Raw genomic sequence first — 16,132 nt, 5'->3', positions numbered from 1 at the left:
AATCACACTGGCATATAATTATAACCTACATTATACGACAATCAGGGTGCATGAGAGGGGCTTAGGCATTGGAAAGGGAGAGGCATGTGGAATGGTAGGAGCACTATGTGAGAGAAAAACAATATTTTGTATAATAATCAAAAAGTTTTAGAGCTTTCAAAACAAACAGAGATGAGCGAGAGTGTGTGTGTATTTTTGTCAGTGTGTACATGCAAAAATCCCAGGTGAAATCCGACAGACAGCTCCCCATACCAGACTGAAAGTTCCTGCATCCAACTATGCATCAGAAAATACATTTATTAGTAGGGTGTAACACCCCAAATACCCCTCCCACGAAGCTATGCCCCTGTCCATTGGCTCCTCTAGTTTACAAGCACTAGCTTAAAAACCAGCAGCATCATTAACAAAGCCTTCGTGATCAGCACAAGCAGCACCCCTCCTTATTTTGCAGACAAGCACACCATCACTGGTGGTTCCAGGACACCATCAGACTGCAGTGTAAAAACTGAAAAAACAAGGCAGCAGGCCTTTTTCGTCTATGCACCAAGGATCTAGAACAACATCGCCGTATCCGTCAGGACCACCTCACCACTGCTCCAATTAACGAAAAAGTTTAAGACTGGCCTCTCTGAAGAATACTACATCATAATGCATTAACTGTCCACAATCCAGCTGCCTCTCTCATCACACAATGACTTTATGCTTGTATTTGAAAATGCACAGGGCTCCACTGCCTTTTGGCTAGGTTTGTGATATAGAAATACTGAATACACACATGCATACATACGTACATAGGCCTCTTGCTTAAGAAAATGAGGTCGCCTTTTTTTTTACGTATATTGTGCTTACCTTTCTATCGTCAGTGAGTTTCATGGTGCTAGCATTTTTCTTCAGAAGGAAGCTCACCACTTCTTGATGATTCTCGGAGGCCGCGTACTGGATTGCGATTTTTCCATCTTTACACTCTAGTGTTGGATTCGCACCACTTTCCACCAGAAACCGCACTGTGGCCAGGAAACCAGATTTCGCAGCAAAGTGAAGCGGGCACCAACCGTTCTGTGTAAATTCAATAATAAGATAGAATTAATTGGCTTCCAGAGTACATTAGCCTACACATGCATAGAGCAAAGGTTAAAATTAGGTTCCTAAAGGGAGTTAGGCTTCGCAAGCCAGCCGCCTATCCACTAGTGGCGTGGAGATGCTGCCTCTGGCATCACACATGTGGGAGGCATACTCTTTTTGTAATTTGATTAAAGACATTTTTATTTATTTATTTATCCTTGCCAATCACCATAATGAACTTAGTTGCATCGGCAATCAATGAATACAGCGTTGTTACATACACTGATATAGCATAATCAGTGAACCCCTTATCTTTGTTCGGCCATTGGGTATCTCCCAGGTCATCTCTTATATCAAACCCAGAAGAGGGACCATAATTATACAATGAAAATCTCAGCCTTATTTAGACTTAAACGCTCGATTATGTTTGTTTTTCTAAAGCAGTTCCAATAGCCTTAACTTCCAAAACAAGGGTGTTAGAAAGTCACCCTTAAGGCCTGTTCTCCCCCCAATGTTTGTGCTGACTGGTACTAATGGTAGCTGATTCTGACTGTGCCCTGGGCTCTGCTAGTCAGGCCCAGTGCCAGTCCTATGGTAAACACACACACATGCATTGTGGTACACTTATAAGTGGCATGACCTACCCTATAAGTCCCTTGTAGATAACAGGGCGAGGGAATGAAAACTACTTATAAGTCCCTAGTATATAATAGGGCCTGGCAATTTAGAGGCCAGCAGGCTTTGCTGCACTTTCATGCGCGCCCTGCTGAGAGCCTGAAGTCCTGTTAAAAGAAGCCCTGTATTAAGGTGCTGCTTTAAAAAAGTTAATTCTCAGCAAATTCGACTTTGTTGGCAGGGGCCCTATAAAAGTGATAATCTACATTATGTATACATATTAGGTACCCCCAAGGACTCCCCTAGGTGTTCCAGGGGTGGGGGGTCATGTAACTATCCGCTGGGTCCCTATAAAAGATGTTTTATAAACCCTGGGGAGGGAAAACTGCCCATTTTATTTCCCCCCAGTGCAGGCAATCCACTACAAAGTCAACTTTGGTGTTGTGGGCACTGTGAAAGATTAATCTACATCACCACAACTAGGAGTTCCCAGGTCACCCCTAGGTGTTCCAAAGGTGAGGGCCCTGTAATTATGAGCCGGGTCCTTATATATAATGTTTCATAAACCCTGGTGAGGGAGGACTTGCACATTTCATTTTACCCATTGTAGATACATGGCCTCATCGGCTAACATGGCAGTAGATTATGGACGCATAACTATTGCTAGGAAAGTATGGAAATATCATTCAAAGACTTAACAGAATGAAATTGATAAATCCAACAGACTGCTCTTGTTGAGAAAAGGAGATATAACACTTTCTTGTCTGTAAGCCAAAATCCAGCCTTCCTGCAGTCTTTCCTGATTGGTCTGTGCTAACAGGCTTAGAAAGTCTGCCTTGATTAGATGATGATTGGCTATTCAGGGGAGAGGTTATTTGCTGGAGAGAGCTCTGCAGCTACACAGGATGCCAAGGCAGGGGAGAGGGGTTGAATAGCATGAGGTTTCAAAGGAGGACTGGACAGGTAGGGAATGCCAGGCCTACTTACCATTTCCCTGTGCCCCAGCCAGATAGCAGGTTTAAGGAATACATTTGCAGATGTTAGGGGAAGAAAGCTATGGAAATGAGCCACAATGAGAGTTGGTTTAGTTAGCTCTTACTGCTCAGCTGAAATTTCAGCCATCATGGATTTTGGAAGAATAGTGCTTTCTGGGACAAGAAGATGCTACCCTTTGGAGGAAGTAGTCATGTGTTTGTGTGGCCCCCTGCATCTCATTGGTGTCCCCCTCTTGATGCCCAGAAACTGAGAATAAATATGTGAATAGCCTTAAACTCCGAGAAGAATGAGGACTGCCCTGGTGGAATCATGATGTGCACTCAAGGGCCTGCCTGGTGAAGACTGCGCCTGCTGTACGATCTGGTACTGCAGCTCTGAGTACTTTGCTTTACTTCAAGAAGGAATAAGCAGTGGAGTCCCTGCAGCTACAGGTTACCAGAGCTCAACTGACACTTCTCCAGCCAGAGTCCCCATCCTGGAGTGCGTCCTGTGGACGTTTAAGAGGTTGGCAAAGTGCATTTTGAGAAGTGTAGTCCAGGTTTGGCAAGGCCCATCTAGGAGATTCCAGACCCTGTGATTTGTGTTTTGGACCCTTGGAACTGATAGAGCGGTGCTGATGCGAAAATTGTAGGGGTGCACCATATTCTTTGTTAGTCAGCACCCACATATATATGAACATGTTACCCAAGTATAATGGAAATGTATTCAATGAAATAGAAAAGTAGAAATGTAAACAGGCCTCGAGAGAGGAGAAGGGCCTTTAGTTATTTTGATATATTGATGTGTATATGTAATGCTTAGTATAAAATGTTGTGCATTAAGTGACATAAAGCCATGTTAGAGGGATGAAGAACGTAAACCTCTTAAGTATAGAACGAATAATTAGAGTTACTAATGATAGAATGTTTAGTTTGAGGCCTAATCAAGAGTGTAAAGTGAAGGCCTCGTTTATTTTAGCCATGTTTTATTAAGGCGGCAGGATGCTAGCAGAGCTTAAAATACAGTGCATTGTGAAACCTCATGATGTTAGGGTTTTTTTCTTATTCAGCATTTGGCTGCAGGTACAAGGCCATGTAGCTCGTTAGTTAGAAAGAGCCTTTGTTCAAATGGAATGGAGACAGAAGGAGTAGACGTGAAGGGAGTGGATTGGAATGTAAAGTTGCAACTCCTGGTACAGAGAAGGCCTGGGACCCAAGGTCGAATTCGTGGATGGAAGAAGAAAGGACCCAAATGGAAATGTACTGAAGAAAGAGGCTGCCTGAAGGGGTGTGTTGAAGGGCGTGTACCGCTTTTTGGGGTTTTGTATTAGGGACAGAGCCCCGTGGGTGGAGCAGACGAGACTTAGGCGAGCGACGGAAAGGAGCAAAATAGATCGAGCTCTCATATGGTGAAGGCTTCTTAGGAAGTTTCACTGCTGACACCTTTTATACGATCCTCACCTGGAAGGGAATGTTAAGTAGGTATGTCACCTTAGAGTAGAGTAGGGATAGAAATGATTTGATTGATGACTTTAAATTTTGATATCACGATTGCTATAGGGTATTTGATGCTTTTGGAAGCTGTAATCCTGTTCATTTTTAGTCGTATGCGAATACTTCGCAGACTAGCATTTGTATTAATCCCCATATATCTTTTGTGTTTGGTATTGAGGTGCCTATATATTCAGATGTTTTTGCTGATAATAAAAGGTCAACCTCCCAGATTATGAGTCTTCTTTCCTGAGATGTCCAATTGCGGTAAATACGACCTGATAATTGTGTTTCTTCCCTCTACGCTAGTCTGCAAGTAAAAAGATCCTGGCGACCTGTGTAGGTTCTTGTAGTTAATTTGGCGAGGTCAAGAACCGGCGTTCCCAGTTGGTAGCAAACGAGGATGGTTTCTTTCTGATAGCGAGGGAAGATCAAGAATAGGATAAGTGCTCCTTGAGGCCCATCCATATAAGTGAGGTTGAATCATCGGAGGGCGAGCGGCAGAAGACCTGGCAGACGGAAGTAGATGGCGAGTAGCAGTGCGACAGCAAGCAGAAGCTCGAAGAGTGAGTATGAACAGGATACGATGTTGTAGATTGCGGTGTTGTATTGTATGAGATGTTTTGCGGAGTTGGTGTGAGTGTTGTGTGACTGTGAGATCAGGCTGTGAGCGCGCGCAGCCCGGGAAAGTCTTAGGCGATGAGAAGTCTGAGCAAGAGGGTGTAGAAGACACCCCTGGTAGATTTTGTTGACCACCGATCGTGAGGTACCATCGATCAATAGGACCGAGATAGGGGGAACGAGTGTATGAGTGTGTGGCAACTTGACGCCGGTCGTGGGTTGTAGTATGTGGAATTGAGTAATTGAAACCTATCAGAGGCGATCTGTCTGCCCGAAAGGGACGGACAGTAACCAACCGAGGTCGACAATTTCGAGAGACTGTGGACGGACAGTCAGAGGCTGTGGACGGACAGCCAGAGGAGTAATTTGTTTGGGATCAAACGGTTATTTCAGCGTGTGAATGGGATGAATGCAAGGGTGAGACGAGCGGTGTGAAGGAGGGGAACTGCTGCGAGCGGAGGAACTGTGACGTCAGAAGGTGTCGCGCTGCGATAGGCTGGTTGGTGTAGTTCGCGCTGTCATTGGCGGACGGAAACCAGGAAGTAAATAGAGGTTGTGTGCGTTTGGTATTTGGTCATGATGAAATGTTTTAAAGTTTTTAGGGAATTGTGTCGGGGGGATGAACCTGTGGTTACTCGGGAGGGTGCGGAGGCCCCTCCGGAGGATTCGCCAGCACACTACATGGCAAGAAATGTAGGGTTGCATACTATAGTTTGGATTGAAAATTGGCACAAGGTGACTCAGGGAGAAGGAGAATTAGCGTTCCCACGGTATGGTTCATTCAGACTAGCAGTGTTGTATCAGCTAAAGACTGTGATGGCAGCTTTACGACCTATGCCGAGGCCCACACAATTTGAAGCACTACATGCGTGGATAAGAGCAGCGCATGATAAAGAGAGAGGCAGAAATCAAGAAAGGGTGAAGAGGTCAGTTCAGGCGTTACAGGATGCTAGATGGGATGCCGCGGAGAAAAGATGGAGAAAGCAGGCCATAGAGGGACATAAATTGTATCCCTTGTTAGAGACGACAGGAAAACCAAAGGAAAAGACAGTAGATGGAGAGGAAGACAGTGACACGGATGATAGCCTGGTAGAAAGGTTGTTATCCGAGAGACCCCCTCCGTACAATCCAGATGCCTCAGAAGGCAACGAGACGAAAGAAGAAGAGGGTAGGGGAACGGTACCTCGATCAGAAGTAAGAGTAGAAGGTAAGATCTCTATGGGAACCGAGAATATTAGGTATAAGTCTGTCAGCAGCTCGGAGGTGGAGAAAGGAGTGAGGTTACCAGATGCGTTGAAAATACCAGTTATCATCGGACCTATTGAGTCGATGTATGAGCTTGAGCCGGACATAGCAGGGAGTTCAGAACGGTCAGAGGGCAGGACAAGAAATGAGATGGAGGGAAGTGACTCGGTGAGGAGAATGGAGAGGGCTCCGCAGCCTATAGAATGGAGTACGCCGATGCCAGCTACAGCGGACTCTTCAGGAGGACAGGGAGAATCGAGACCAATTAGACCAAAGTCGTTAGTGGAGTCAAGATCTGACTTGAGAATGTGGACTCCACCAGTGAGAACTCAGAGTCAGGGTGTTTTAGATGCAGAAAGGGATCGAGGAGCGGTTGTAAATCGCTCGATTCCTATGGGCAGATCAGGAGAGAGTAGGTCGCAAGAAAGAGAATGCGAATACAGTGACAGGGATGGTACAGCTTGTCGAGAAGTCCTGAGGGGAGCATTGAGAGGAAAAATGTTGGATGTTGTAAGACTAAAGGCCGAATTGGATGAGATAATAGGTGGAAATCTACCCCTAGAAAGAATACAGACTTACGAACAAGATGAGTTACTCTTTTTAGCGAAAGATGTGACTCGCAAGGCACGCACAGCTCATGAGAAATTGGCGGAGATGGCAAAAAGATATGGGGTGGATCTGTCCAAAACTAAAACGTTGCAAGGTGACCACCGATTACAGTATAGTGATCAGGAACTGGAAGATAAGAGACTCATGGGATTAAGAACCCATGTCAAGGACCTGATTATAGCAATGCGAGCATGGATAATGCTCGATAAATGGGAAGAAAGATGGTCCAAGAAGAAAAGTTCTAGAGGAGTAATGGGAGAGACGCCACCTCCAGGAGGAGGCGCGATGGCGATAGGGAGTTTCCCTTTAAGGGAAGTACAGAATGGAGGATACGTGCATGTACCCTGGAGTAGAGGGGACTTAGCTGCGTTCACAAATGATTTTCTCAGGCTAAGGGAAAAACCTGTGGAGTGGTACAAGCAGGTTGACCGTTTTGTCAAGATCTCGAAAGTATTGTGGATTGATTTGAATACTTTGTTTGACATTGTGATCCCGGGGGATTTGTGGTCAGCATGTAAGGTTGCGATTGAATGGCCGGCCTCAGAGCCCGACAGAGATTTGCTTACACATGGCCCGTCGCCGATAGTGATGAAAAAGTTCGAGCAGGTAATCACTTGGTTGAAATCGAAGGTCTCGCCTCAAGATACCGATTGGGTGAAGATAGATAGGACAGTACAGGAGCCCAAGGAGACAGTGCATGAATTCTATGAGAGGCTTTTGCAGGCTTTTAAACAGTACAGTGGTTTGGAGGCATTGGATACCAAGGATATGGGGCAGTTTGTGTCTAAGTTTGTGTTGGGATTGAGGCCAGAGGTGAGCCTGATGATACAGCAACATTTGATTTGTTGGCAGAATAAGCCTGTGGATGAGATCCTCCGATATGCTAGGTATTGCAGTGATGAAATCGAATCTAAGCACAAGAAATTGAAAGACAATCTGTTATTGGTACAGATGCAGACCGCAGTACAGGGACAGTCTACTGGAGGAACGTTGGGAAGGAGACAGGGAAATTACCAAGGAGGAGCACAGAATGCTCAAGGACTGGGGAGGCCGAGAGGAGTAGATCCTAAGACCGGAATAGAAGTGACAGTATTGTAAAAGACCACAGCTTGTCACCTTTGCCATCAGATTGGACACTGGAGACGCGAGTGTCCGTTTAATCCATTAAATCAGATACAGCAGGAAGAAGAGTTGACCCATGTTCCAGTAGCAGACACACTCCCTGTAGTGACGCCACCTAGAATGACAAAAGGGGGGACCAACGTTCCGCAGGTACAAGTTCCTCGACCGCCTAGAATACAGAATATGCAGCAGGGAGCTCGGATGTATGTACAGATGCCTCTATTCGAAGTGAATGGGGAAGGCGATTCCGATCCAGCCACAAGATCGTACTGGAGAGGAGATGATGACTGTGCGCTTAGAGCAGTCCTAGAAGTAGACCAAAGGGGACCATTTGTAGAAGCAGAGATTGATGGCCACCCTACAACCTTTTTGGTTGATACGGGGGCTACAAGGTCGACTGTAAGGTCTGCAGTGATCCCGTATCTACCCCTCTCTGGTCAAACAATCCAAGTTGTTGGAGTAGCGAACAGGCAATTGACTAGCCCACTGACGGAACCAATCCCGATCAGGATCGGGAACTTCAGTGATAGACACCAGTTTGTGGTGTGCGATTCTAGCCCAGTCTGTTTGTTAGGAAGAGACCTATTGTGTAAACTTAATTGTACCATCTATTGCACCCCGAATGGAGTGGAAGTCCAGACAAGAGATGATGATGCGACCTTTAAGGTTGCGAATCAGCTTTGGTGCGTGGAAATGTATCCTGCACTTACAGTGGAGGAACTCCCCTTAGATCTAAGGGAGTCTGTGTCAGTTGAAGTATGGGACCTTAGTGGGGAAGAGATCGGATTAGTAAAGGGTGTAGATCCAGTAAAAATAAGAGTCAAAACGAATGTGGAATACCCGAGAACTCCCCAGTACAAATTGTCACCGGAAACTATTGAGGGGATCAAACCTGTAATTGAGTCCATGCTGAGGCAGGGGATTCTGAGAGAAATCAGAGGTAGTCTGTGTAATTCGCCCATAATGGGATTGCAAAAGCCGAGTGGGAAATTCAGGATTGTGCAAGATTTGCGAAGAATTAATGAAATCGTAATCCCATGTTGTCCTGTGGTACCGAATCCATCCGTGATCCTGTTCCAAATCCCATGTGATGCGGAATGGTTCACCGTGATCGACTTGTGTCAAGCTTTTTTCTCAATACCTCTGCATGAGGAGAGCCAATTTCTTTTCGCGTTCAGGCTGGAAAATCGTGTGTTAACATGGTGTCGTATCCCACAGGGGTACACTGAGAGCCCATCTATTTTCAACCAGATTTTGAAAAAGAATCTTGAAGGTCTAGTGCTTCCCCAGGAGTCCGTTCTCGTCCAGTACATAGATGATTTGTTAGTGGCGTCAAAAACTGAGGACGCCTGCAGGATTGATACGGTGGCACTGTTGAATTTCCTGGGAGAGAATGGGCATAAAGTGTCTCCAAATAAATTGCAGTACTGTTTGAGTGAAGTACAGTATTTGGGTCACAGGTTCGAGAAGGGCAAGAGGAAAATATCCCCAGATCGCATAGAGGCGATCTTGAGAATGCCCGTCCCTACGACTCAGAGGGCAGTGCGAATGTTTTTGGGAATGGTTGGCTACTGTCGCCAATGGATCCCAAACTTCTCCTTTGAGGCGAAGCCCTTACAGAGGCTGACGCACAAAGATGTGAGTGATCCGGTACCATGGGATGAAGACTGCTTAAGGGCATTTCTGAAGTTAAGAGAAGCCTTGTGCTGTGCACCAGCATTGGGAATGCCTGATTATAAGAAGGCATTCGCATTGTTTTGCTGTGAAAAAGAAGGTTGCGCATTGGCAGTGTTAACTCAGGTCCATGGGAATGTCCGTAGACCAGTTGCTTATTTTTCGGCTACACTAGATCTAGTAGCCTCTGCGTTGCCCGGATGTCTCAGATCCGTTGCTGCAACAGGTGTCAGTATCGAGAGATGTGAGAGCATTGTAATGGGTCATCCGCTTACTGTGCATGTGCCACATTCGGTTGAACTGTTGATGACCAGGACTAAGACACAGCACCTCACGAATAATAGATTGACACGTTATGAACAAGTCATACTAGCTGCTGAAAATGTAACATTGAAGAGGTGTTCTGTTTTAAATCCTGCTACACTGTTGCCAATCCCAAATTTTGATGATGAAGATTGTGAGGATCATGACTGCCTCGATGTGACTGAATTGTGCACCAAACCCAGACCTGATATTGTAGATGAACCACTTTCCGAACCTGATGAAATATTCTTTGTAGACGGTTCATGTTTAAGAGACAATATGGGTCAGTTGAAAGCAGCCTTTGCTGTGTGTACCATCACTGGGGTGGTCGAAGCCGCTTGTTTAGAAGGAGTATACTCCGCACAGGTGGCCGAGCTCATTGCTTTAACTCGCGCCTGTGTGGCCGCAACCCAGATCCGTGTAACGATTTATACGGACAGCCAGTACGGGTTTGGTGTCGTTCACGACTTCGGACAGTTATGGTCCCAGAGGGGGTTCATGACATCATCTGGGTCACCCATTAGAAATGGAGAATATGTGAGACAACTGTTGGAGGCGTTGCAAGGCCCCGATGAGATTGCAGTAGTGAAGTGTGCTGCTCATACGAGAGGAAATAATTTTGTATCTCTTGGAAATGGCTATGCCGACGAGGTGGCCCGATTTTGTGCAGAGCAGGGGTGCAATTTTACAGAGCGACACATGAGGGGAAATGAGGAGACTACTGATCTCAGTATGATGTTGGCGATGGCCGATACATGGGAGGAGTTGAAACAGTTGCAAGATGAGGTGTCTGAAGAAGAACGAGATAGTTGGGTACGAGCTGGGTGTGAAAAGGGAGATGTGGATGTTTGGGTTTCAAATGATGGAAGAGCGGTGTTACCAGAATGTTTGTTAAATCCAATGGCGCGATTGATACATGGTGCTGTGCATCTTGGCAGGGACGCGATGGTGCGAGTGTTTCGACAGACATGGTACAATACGAAGTTTCGGGCAGCAGCAGAAGCTGTATGCCAGAGATGTGTCACCTGTCAACAAATGAATGTAGGGAAAAGGACAGCTGTGACGATGAGTCATATAGGGAGGTCAGGTGGCCCTTTCAACAGGATGCAGTTAGATTTCATTGAGATGCCAAAGTGTAATGGGTTGAGGTACATATTAGTCGTGGTGTGTGTCTTTTCCAGGTGGGTGGAGGCTTACCCGACACGCAGGTGTGACACTCTAACTGTAGCTAAGTTGCTGTTGAGAGAGCTCATCCCGAGGTTCGGGTTCCCGACCTCTTTGGAATCGGACAAAGGAACGCATTTCCACAGTGAATTGATGAAGTTGCTATGTGCTGCCTTGAACATAGATCAAAGGTTGCATTGCAGTTATAGACCAGAGGCTTCTGGGATAGTCGAACAAGTTAATGGGACGTTGAAAGCCCGAATGGCAAAGGTGTGCTCCTCCACTCCCCTGAAGTGGCCAGGCGCGCTACCCCTGGTACTAATGGGTCTCCGAAGTGTGCCAGATAGGAGGACTGGATTATCGCCCCATGAGATATTGATGGGGAGAGCGATGCGTGTGCCAGCAATACCAGCCTCTGCATTAATAAATATCACTGATGATGTTATTCTGGACTACTGTAAAGGCCTGGCTGATGTGGTTCATTCTGTGTCCCAGCAGGTGCAGGCGGTAGCTGTTCCAGCTGCAAGTGATCTGTGCCACGATCTGTGCCCAGGCGACTGGGTATTAGTACGGAAACACGTGAGGAAGAGTTGCTTGGATGTTCGCTGGAGAGGTCCCTACCAAATCATCTTGGTTACGAACACTGCAGTGAAGTGTGGGGGACTACCGAACTGGGTGCATGCCTCCCATACCCGTAGAGTTCCAGCACCCTTGGAAGATACAGCCCCTCTTGTAAGTGAAAACCCAGCTGAGGTGGCAGGGCCATCTGAGAGGGCAAGTCAAGCTGTAAGGGTGGCTGACGCAGCTGGTTGTGCACCGGAACAAGCCGTAAGCGAAGGAGAGAGAAATTCTGAATCAGAATCAGAAGAAGGTGCATTCGGCGAGGAAGAGCCAAATCTTCCTGGAGCAAGAGATAGTGCACAGGGTATCGGAAGGGAGAGCAGAGGTGTCTCAGAAGCAGAAAGAGTTTGGCCCGTAAGTCAGAGACGGGAAAATTCAAGAGGGACACCGAGAAGAGATCTTGCCCCAGTGTCGGAGGTGCAGGAGTTGGAGCAGAGCGAGGAAGAACAAGATCCTGAAGCCCCGAGGAGGTCGAGGAGAGCCAGAGTACCGTGTCACAGGTACGCTTCGCCTGAGTGGACGTACGTAGCAACGAATACTAGGACCGATGAGTACGGGGAGGCTGAGATCGATCACGCTTGTCAGTGGTCCACCGAATTTGAGGGCAGAAGTGTTGCTGAAGGTTCCAGGATTGGAAATCGAGGGGGTATTGACTCTCTTCATTCCAGACCCTCCACTCCTGAGTAACATTCGTCTTCTGATTTTGGATACATTGGCCTTCCCGAACTTTGCAGTTGTACCTTCTCCCCAAGAACTGAAAGCACTTAAGCTTGAAATATTGCAAGGGGTCCTGGAGGTGTTGGGACCCGCAGTCATTGTAGATTGAAGTTAACTTTTGTTAGGAGGGAGATAAAGGAAGGGAGCCTTTGCGAATCTGAAAAAGAAGGTAGAGAACTGAACACTTAGATATTAGACTGAATGAGAAGGAGACTCTCGCCCATTGTTATAAAACTAGATTCGGAGTGTGGGGGAAAGATGGCAGAACCTAGAAGTTCACACCGTAGGGCAAAGAAAGTGATAGGTACACTCTTAGGAGTAGTCATAGCTGTTATTTTTGCAGTGGTCATAACTTCATATGTAGTGGCACACAGAGAGGAGGGAAAGATGTTAGGAACACCTACACCTGTCACCATCAGTACAGAGAAGGATATCTCAGGAGATAAAAGAGCAATGATGATAGAAGAAAGTCGTAGGCTACACATGGATTTGTCGAGAGGTGATTTCAAGCTCAATGCATATGCGAAACTGTTGTATGAGTACGTGGATGCGATGGATGCGAAGGATTGCTACGTATGCATGCAGTTACCTGCTTCTGTAGACGAGGGTATTAGATACCATCACCTTCCGTTGACTTATGGGATCTCTTGCAGTCTATTGCTTAGCCTGTTTTATGAAAGGAAGCAGTTTGAGTACTACTTCTCAAATTATGATACAGTACTTCCCGATGTACCAGCGTTCAAGCATTTGAATAAGTATGATTATTATAAGTCGCACGAAAGACTTCGGTCTTATTTTATCCCGACTCAAAGTTTGGATACTGCCTATGCACATAGAAATAATTTGACATGTTCAGTGTCAGACACTGAAAAGAAATTTATTGGTCAAGTCGAGGACAGATATAGAAAATTAACCCAAGATAAAGATGGGGGAAAGAAGTCAACTGATTGGACAGAAGAAGAGAGGCTGCATAAGTCAAGGGGAAGTTATGGACCCATAGCTTTAGACCAAGTCCAGAGAGGAAATCTGTGTGTTGCTCGTCCACAGTCGGACAAGGATAAGATCTGGGTGGGACATAGCACATGTTCCCACACCTTTACAATAGAAGATTCAGCTAGGAACTTTTTGCAGGGTCAGATACAGGTAATCCCAACGGTGTATTATGTGTGCGGGAGGAATGCATACGTGAGATTGCCTGAGCAGTGGTACGGGGCTTGTTATTTGGCTGTTATTTTCCCGAAGATATACCATGCCGAGGATTTGACCCTGCTAGAGACAGGACAACACCCCAGAGCACGCAGGGATGCTAGTGCAGGAGCTGTGATTGGTGATATCTTTGAGCAATCATACCTGGTTTGGGTGTGATTTTAAATGACGTGAAAATACGAAAATTAGCAACTGTGGTGGATGAGTTGTCAATGAACACAGCGAAGTCATTGTTGCTGGTGGATGGAGAGATGTTATCGATCAGGACAATGGTTTTACACAACCGTCTTGCTTTGGACGTATTGTTAGCCAAAGAGGGCGGAGTCTGTAAGACATTGAAGGTTCAGGAATGTTGTACATATATTCCAGACAACAGCAAAGAGCTGAGGAAATATATAGTCAACATTACCACACTTCATGAAGAAACTGCAATATTAGCAGAAGAGAATGTGTGGGAAAAGATTGGAAAAGGATTTGGGCATGTAGGAAGCTGGTTTGCAGATTTGGGAAAGGGAATTCTTGGATATGTGCTGAAGCCAATTTTGATTGTGGTGGTTTGTGTGGTTTGTCTGTGGGGACTTGTGAGAGCATACAAGTGGCATCGAGGAAACCGAGCTGAGAGGATTCTCAGGGGACAAGAAAGACGAATGGCACATATGCAAGATAATCAGTACCAAGAGTTGAAAAGAATGGAAGGTTTCCGACAGAATGGGATGGTTACCACTTCTATGTAGATGGATTTGTGTGATGACAAGATGTCATCAAAGGGGGGGACTGATAGAGCGGTGCTGATGCGAAAATTGTAGGGGTGCACCATATTCTTTGTTAGTCAGCACCCACATATATATGAACATGTTACCCAAGTATAATGGAAATGTATTCAATGAAATAGAAAAGTAGAAATGTAAACAGGCCTCGAGAGAGGAGAAGGGCCTTTAGTTATTTTGATATATTGATGTGTATATGTAATGCTTAGTATAAAATGTTGTGCATTAAGTGACATAAAGCCATGTTAGAGGGATGAAGAACGTAAACCTCTTAAGTATAGAACGAATAATTAGAGTTACTAATGATAGAATGTTTAGTTTGAGGCCTAATCAAGAGTGTAAAGTGAAGGCCTCGTTTATTTTAGCCATGTTTTATTAAGGCGGCAGGATGCTAGCAGAGCTTAAAATACAGCGCATTGTGAAACCTCATGATGTTAGGGGTTTTTTCTTATTCAGCATTTGGCTGCAGGTACAAGGCCATGTAGCTCGTTAGTTAGAAAGAGCCTTTGTTCAAATGGAATGGAGACAGAAGGAGTAGACGTGAAGGGAGTGGATTGGAATGTAAAGTTGCAACTCCTGGTACAGAGAAGGCCTGGGACCCAAGGTCGAATTCGTGGATGGAAGAAGAAAGGACCCAAATGGAAATGTACTGAAGAAAGAGGCTGCCTGAAGGGGTGTGTTGAAGGGCGTGTACCGCTTTTTGGGGTTTTGTATTAGGGACAGAGCCCCGTGGGTGGAGCAGACGAGACTTAGGCGAGCGACGGAAAGGAGCAAAATAGATCGAGCTCTCATATGGTGAAGACTTCTTAGGAAGTTTCACTGCTGACACCTTTTATGCGATCCTCACCTGGAAGGGAATGTTAAGTAGGTATGTCACCTTAGAGTAGAGTAGGGATAGAAATGATTTGATTGATGACTTTAAATTTTGATATCACGATTGCTATAGGGTATTTGATGCTTTTGGAAGCTGTAATCCTGTTCATTTTTAGTCGTATGCGAATACTTCGCAGACTAGCATTTGTATTAATCCCCATATATCTTTTGTGTTTGGTATTGAGGTGCCTATATATTCAGATGTTTTTGCTGATAATAAAAGGTCAATCTCCCAGATTATGAGTCTTCTTTCCTGAGATGTCCAATTGCGGTAAATACGACCTGATAATTGTGTTTCTTCCCTCTACGCTATTCTGCAAGTAAAAAGATCCTGGCGACCTGTGTAGGTTCTTGTAGTTAATTTGGCGACGTCAAGAACCGGCGTTCCCAGAACCTACAAGGAGACCTTCTGGAAGGACCTTCAGAAGATTGGGAATGTTTTGGGAAGTTTTAGAAAAATGTTACAGAAGGTGCCCCACCCGACCGTGAGGGCCAAGCCAGCCACCTTCAACCGTGACTGGGCCCGGATTACAAGTTAGTCCCATGGCAGTAGAACATGCTTATTCTTTAAAAATTCATATCTCCGGTTCCCTCATTGGATTTTGGTCGTTTTGGTGTCATTTTAAATATACAAATATTTCCTATTTTTTTAAATTGTTGTGGCATGTTTATTGTGTGTTGTGTCCTACTTATTTACTGCATTGGTATTTTTAAATGCTTTACATGCCTGTCACCTAAGTTAAGCTTTATTGATTGATGTCAGTTACCAAGGGTTGAGCAAGGGACTAATTTATAGAGACTCTTTTTAGGACCCAGTGCAGTGCCTGGGGGCTTGTTACTGGTGGTAGGTTCATACTTACCACCACCAATAAACCACCTTCCAATGAGGGACCTGCCATAAAATCTAACACACATGTCACTCACTTTCTGGAGTTTTCTACTAGCGGGTGGGGAACATTTTCTCATTATTGTTGTCTGGCACTACCACGGTGTGTATGGCAGCGTTGCACAGTAAAAAAGCTGGAAGACATGGTGTCCGAAGACCTGCCCTGAATAGGGCAGATATCC

General features: G+C 45.5%; 1 protein-coding gene across 1 annotated transcript in view; it reads right to left on the bottom strand.

Moving 5' to 3' along the window:
- Positions 1 to 16,132, bottom strand: part of LOC146830648 (uncharacterized) — a 515,492-nt gene that overhangs the window by 11,765 nt on the left and 487,595 nt on the right. Inside the window, exon 25 of the mRNA XM_085604827.1 lies at positions 850 to 1,056. Coding sequence (XP_085460953.1) covers positions 850 to 1,056 — 207 coding nt within the window. The remainder of the gene's footprint in view (positions 1 to 849; positions 1,057 to 16,132) is intronic.

This window comes from Triturus cristatus, chromosome 5_1 (genome assembly GCF_964204655.1).
Source record: "Triturus cristatus chromosome 5_1, aTriCri1.1, whole genome shotgun sequence".
NCBI lineage: Eukaryota > Metazoa > Chordata > Amphibia > Caudata > Salamandridae > Triturus > Triturus cristatus.
This window is presented reverse-complemented; position numbering and strand designations above follow the sequence as displayed.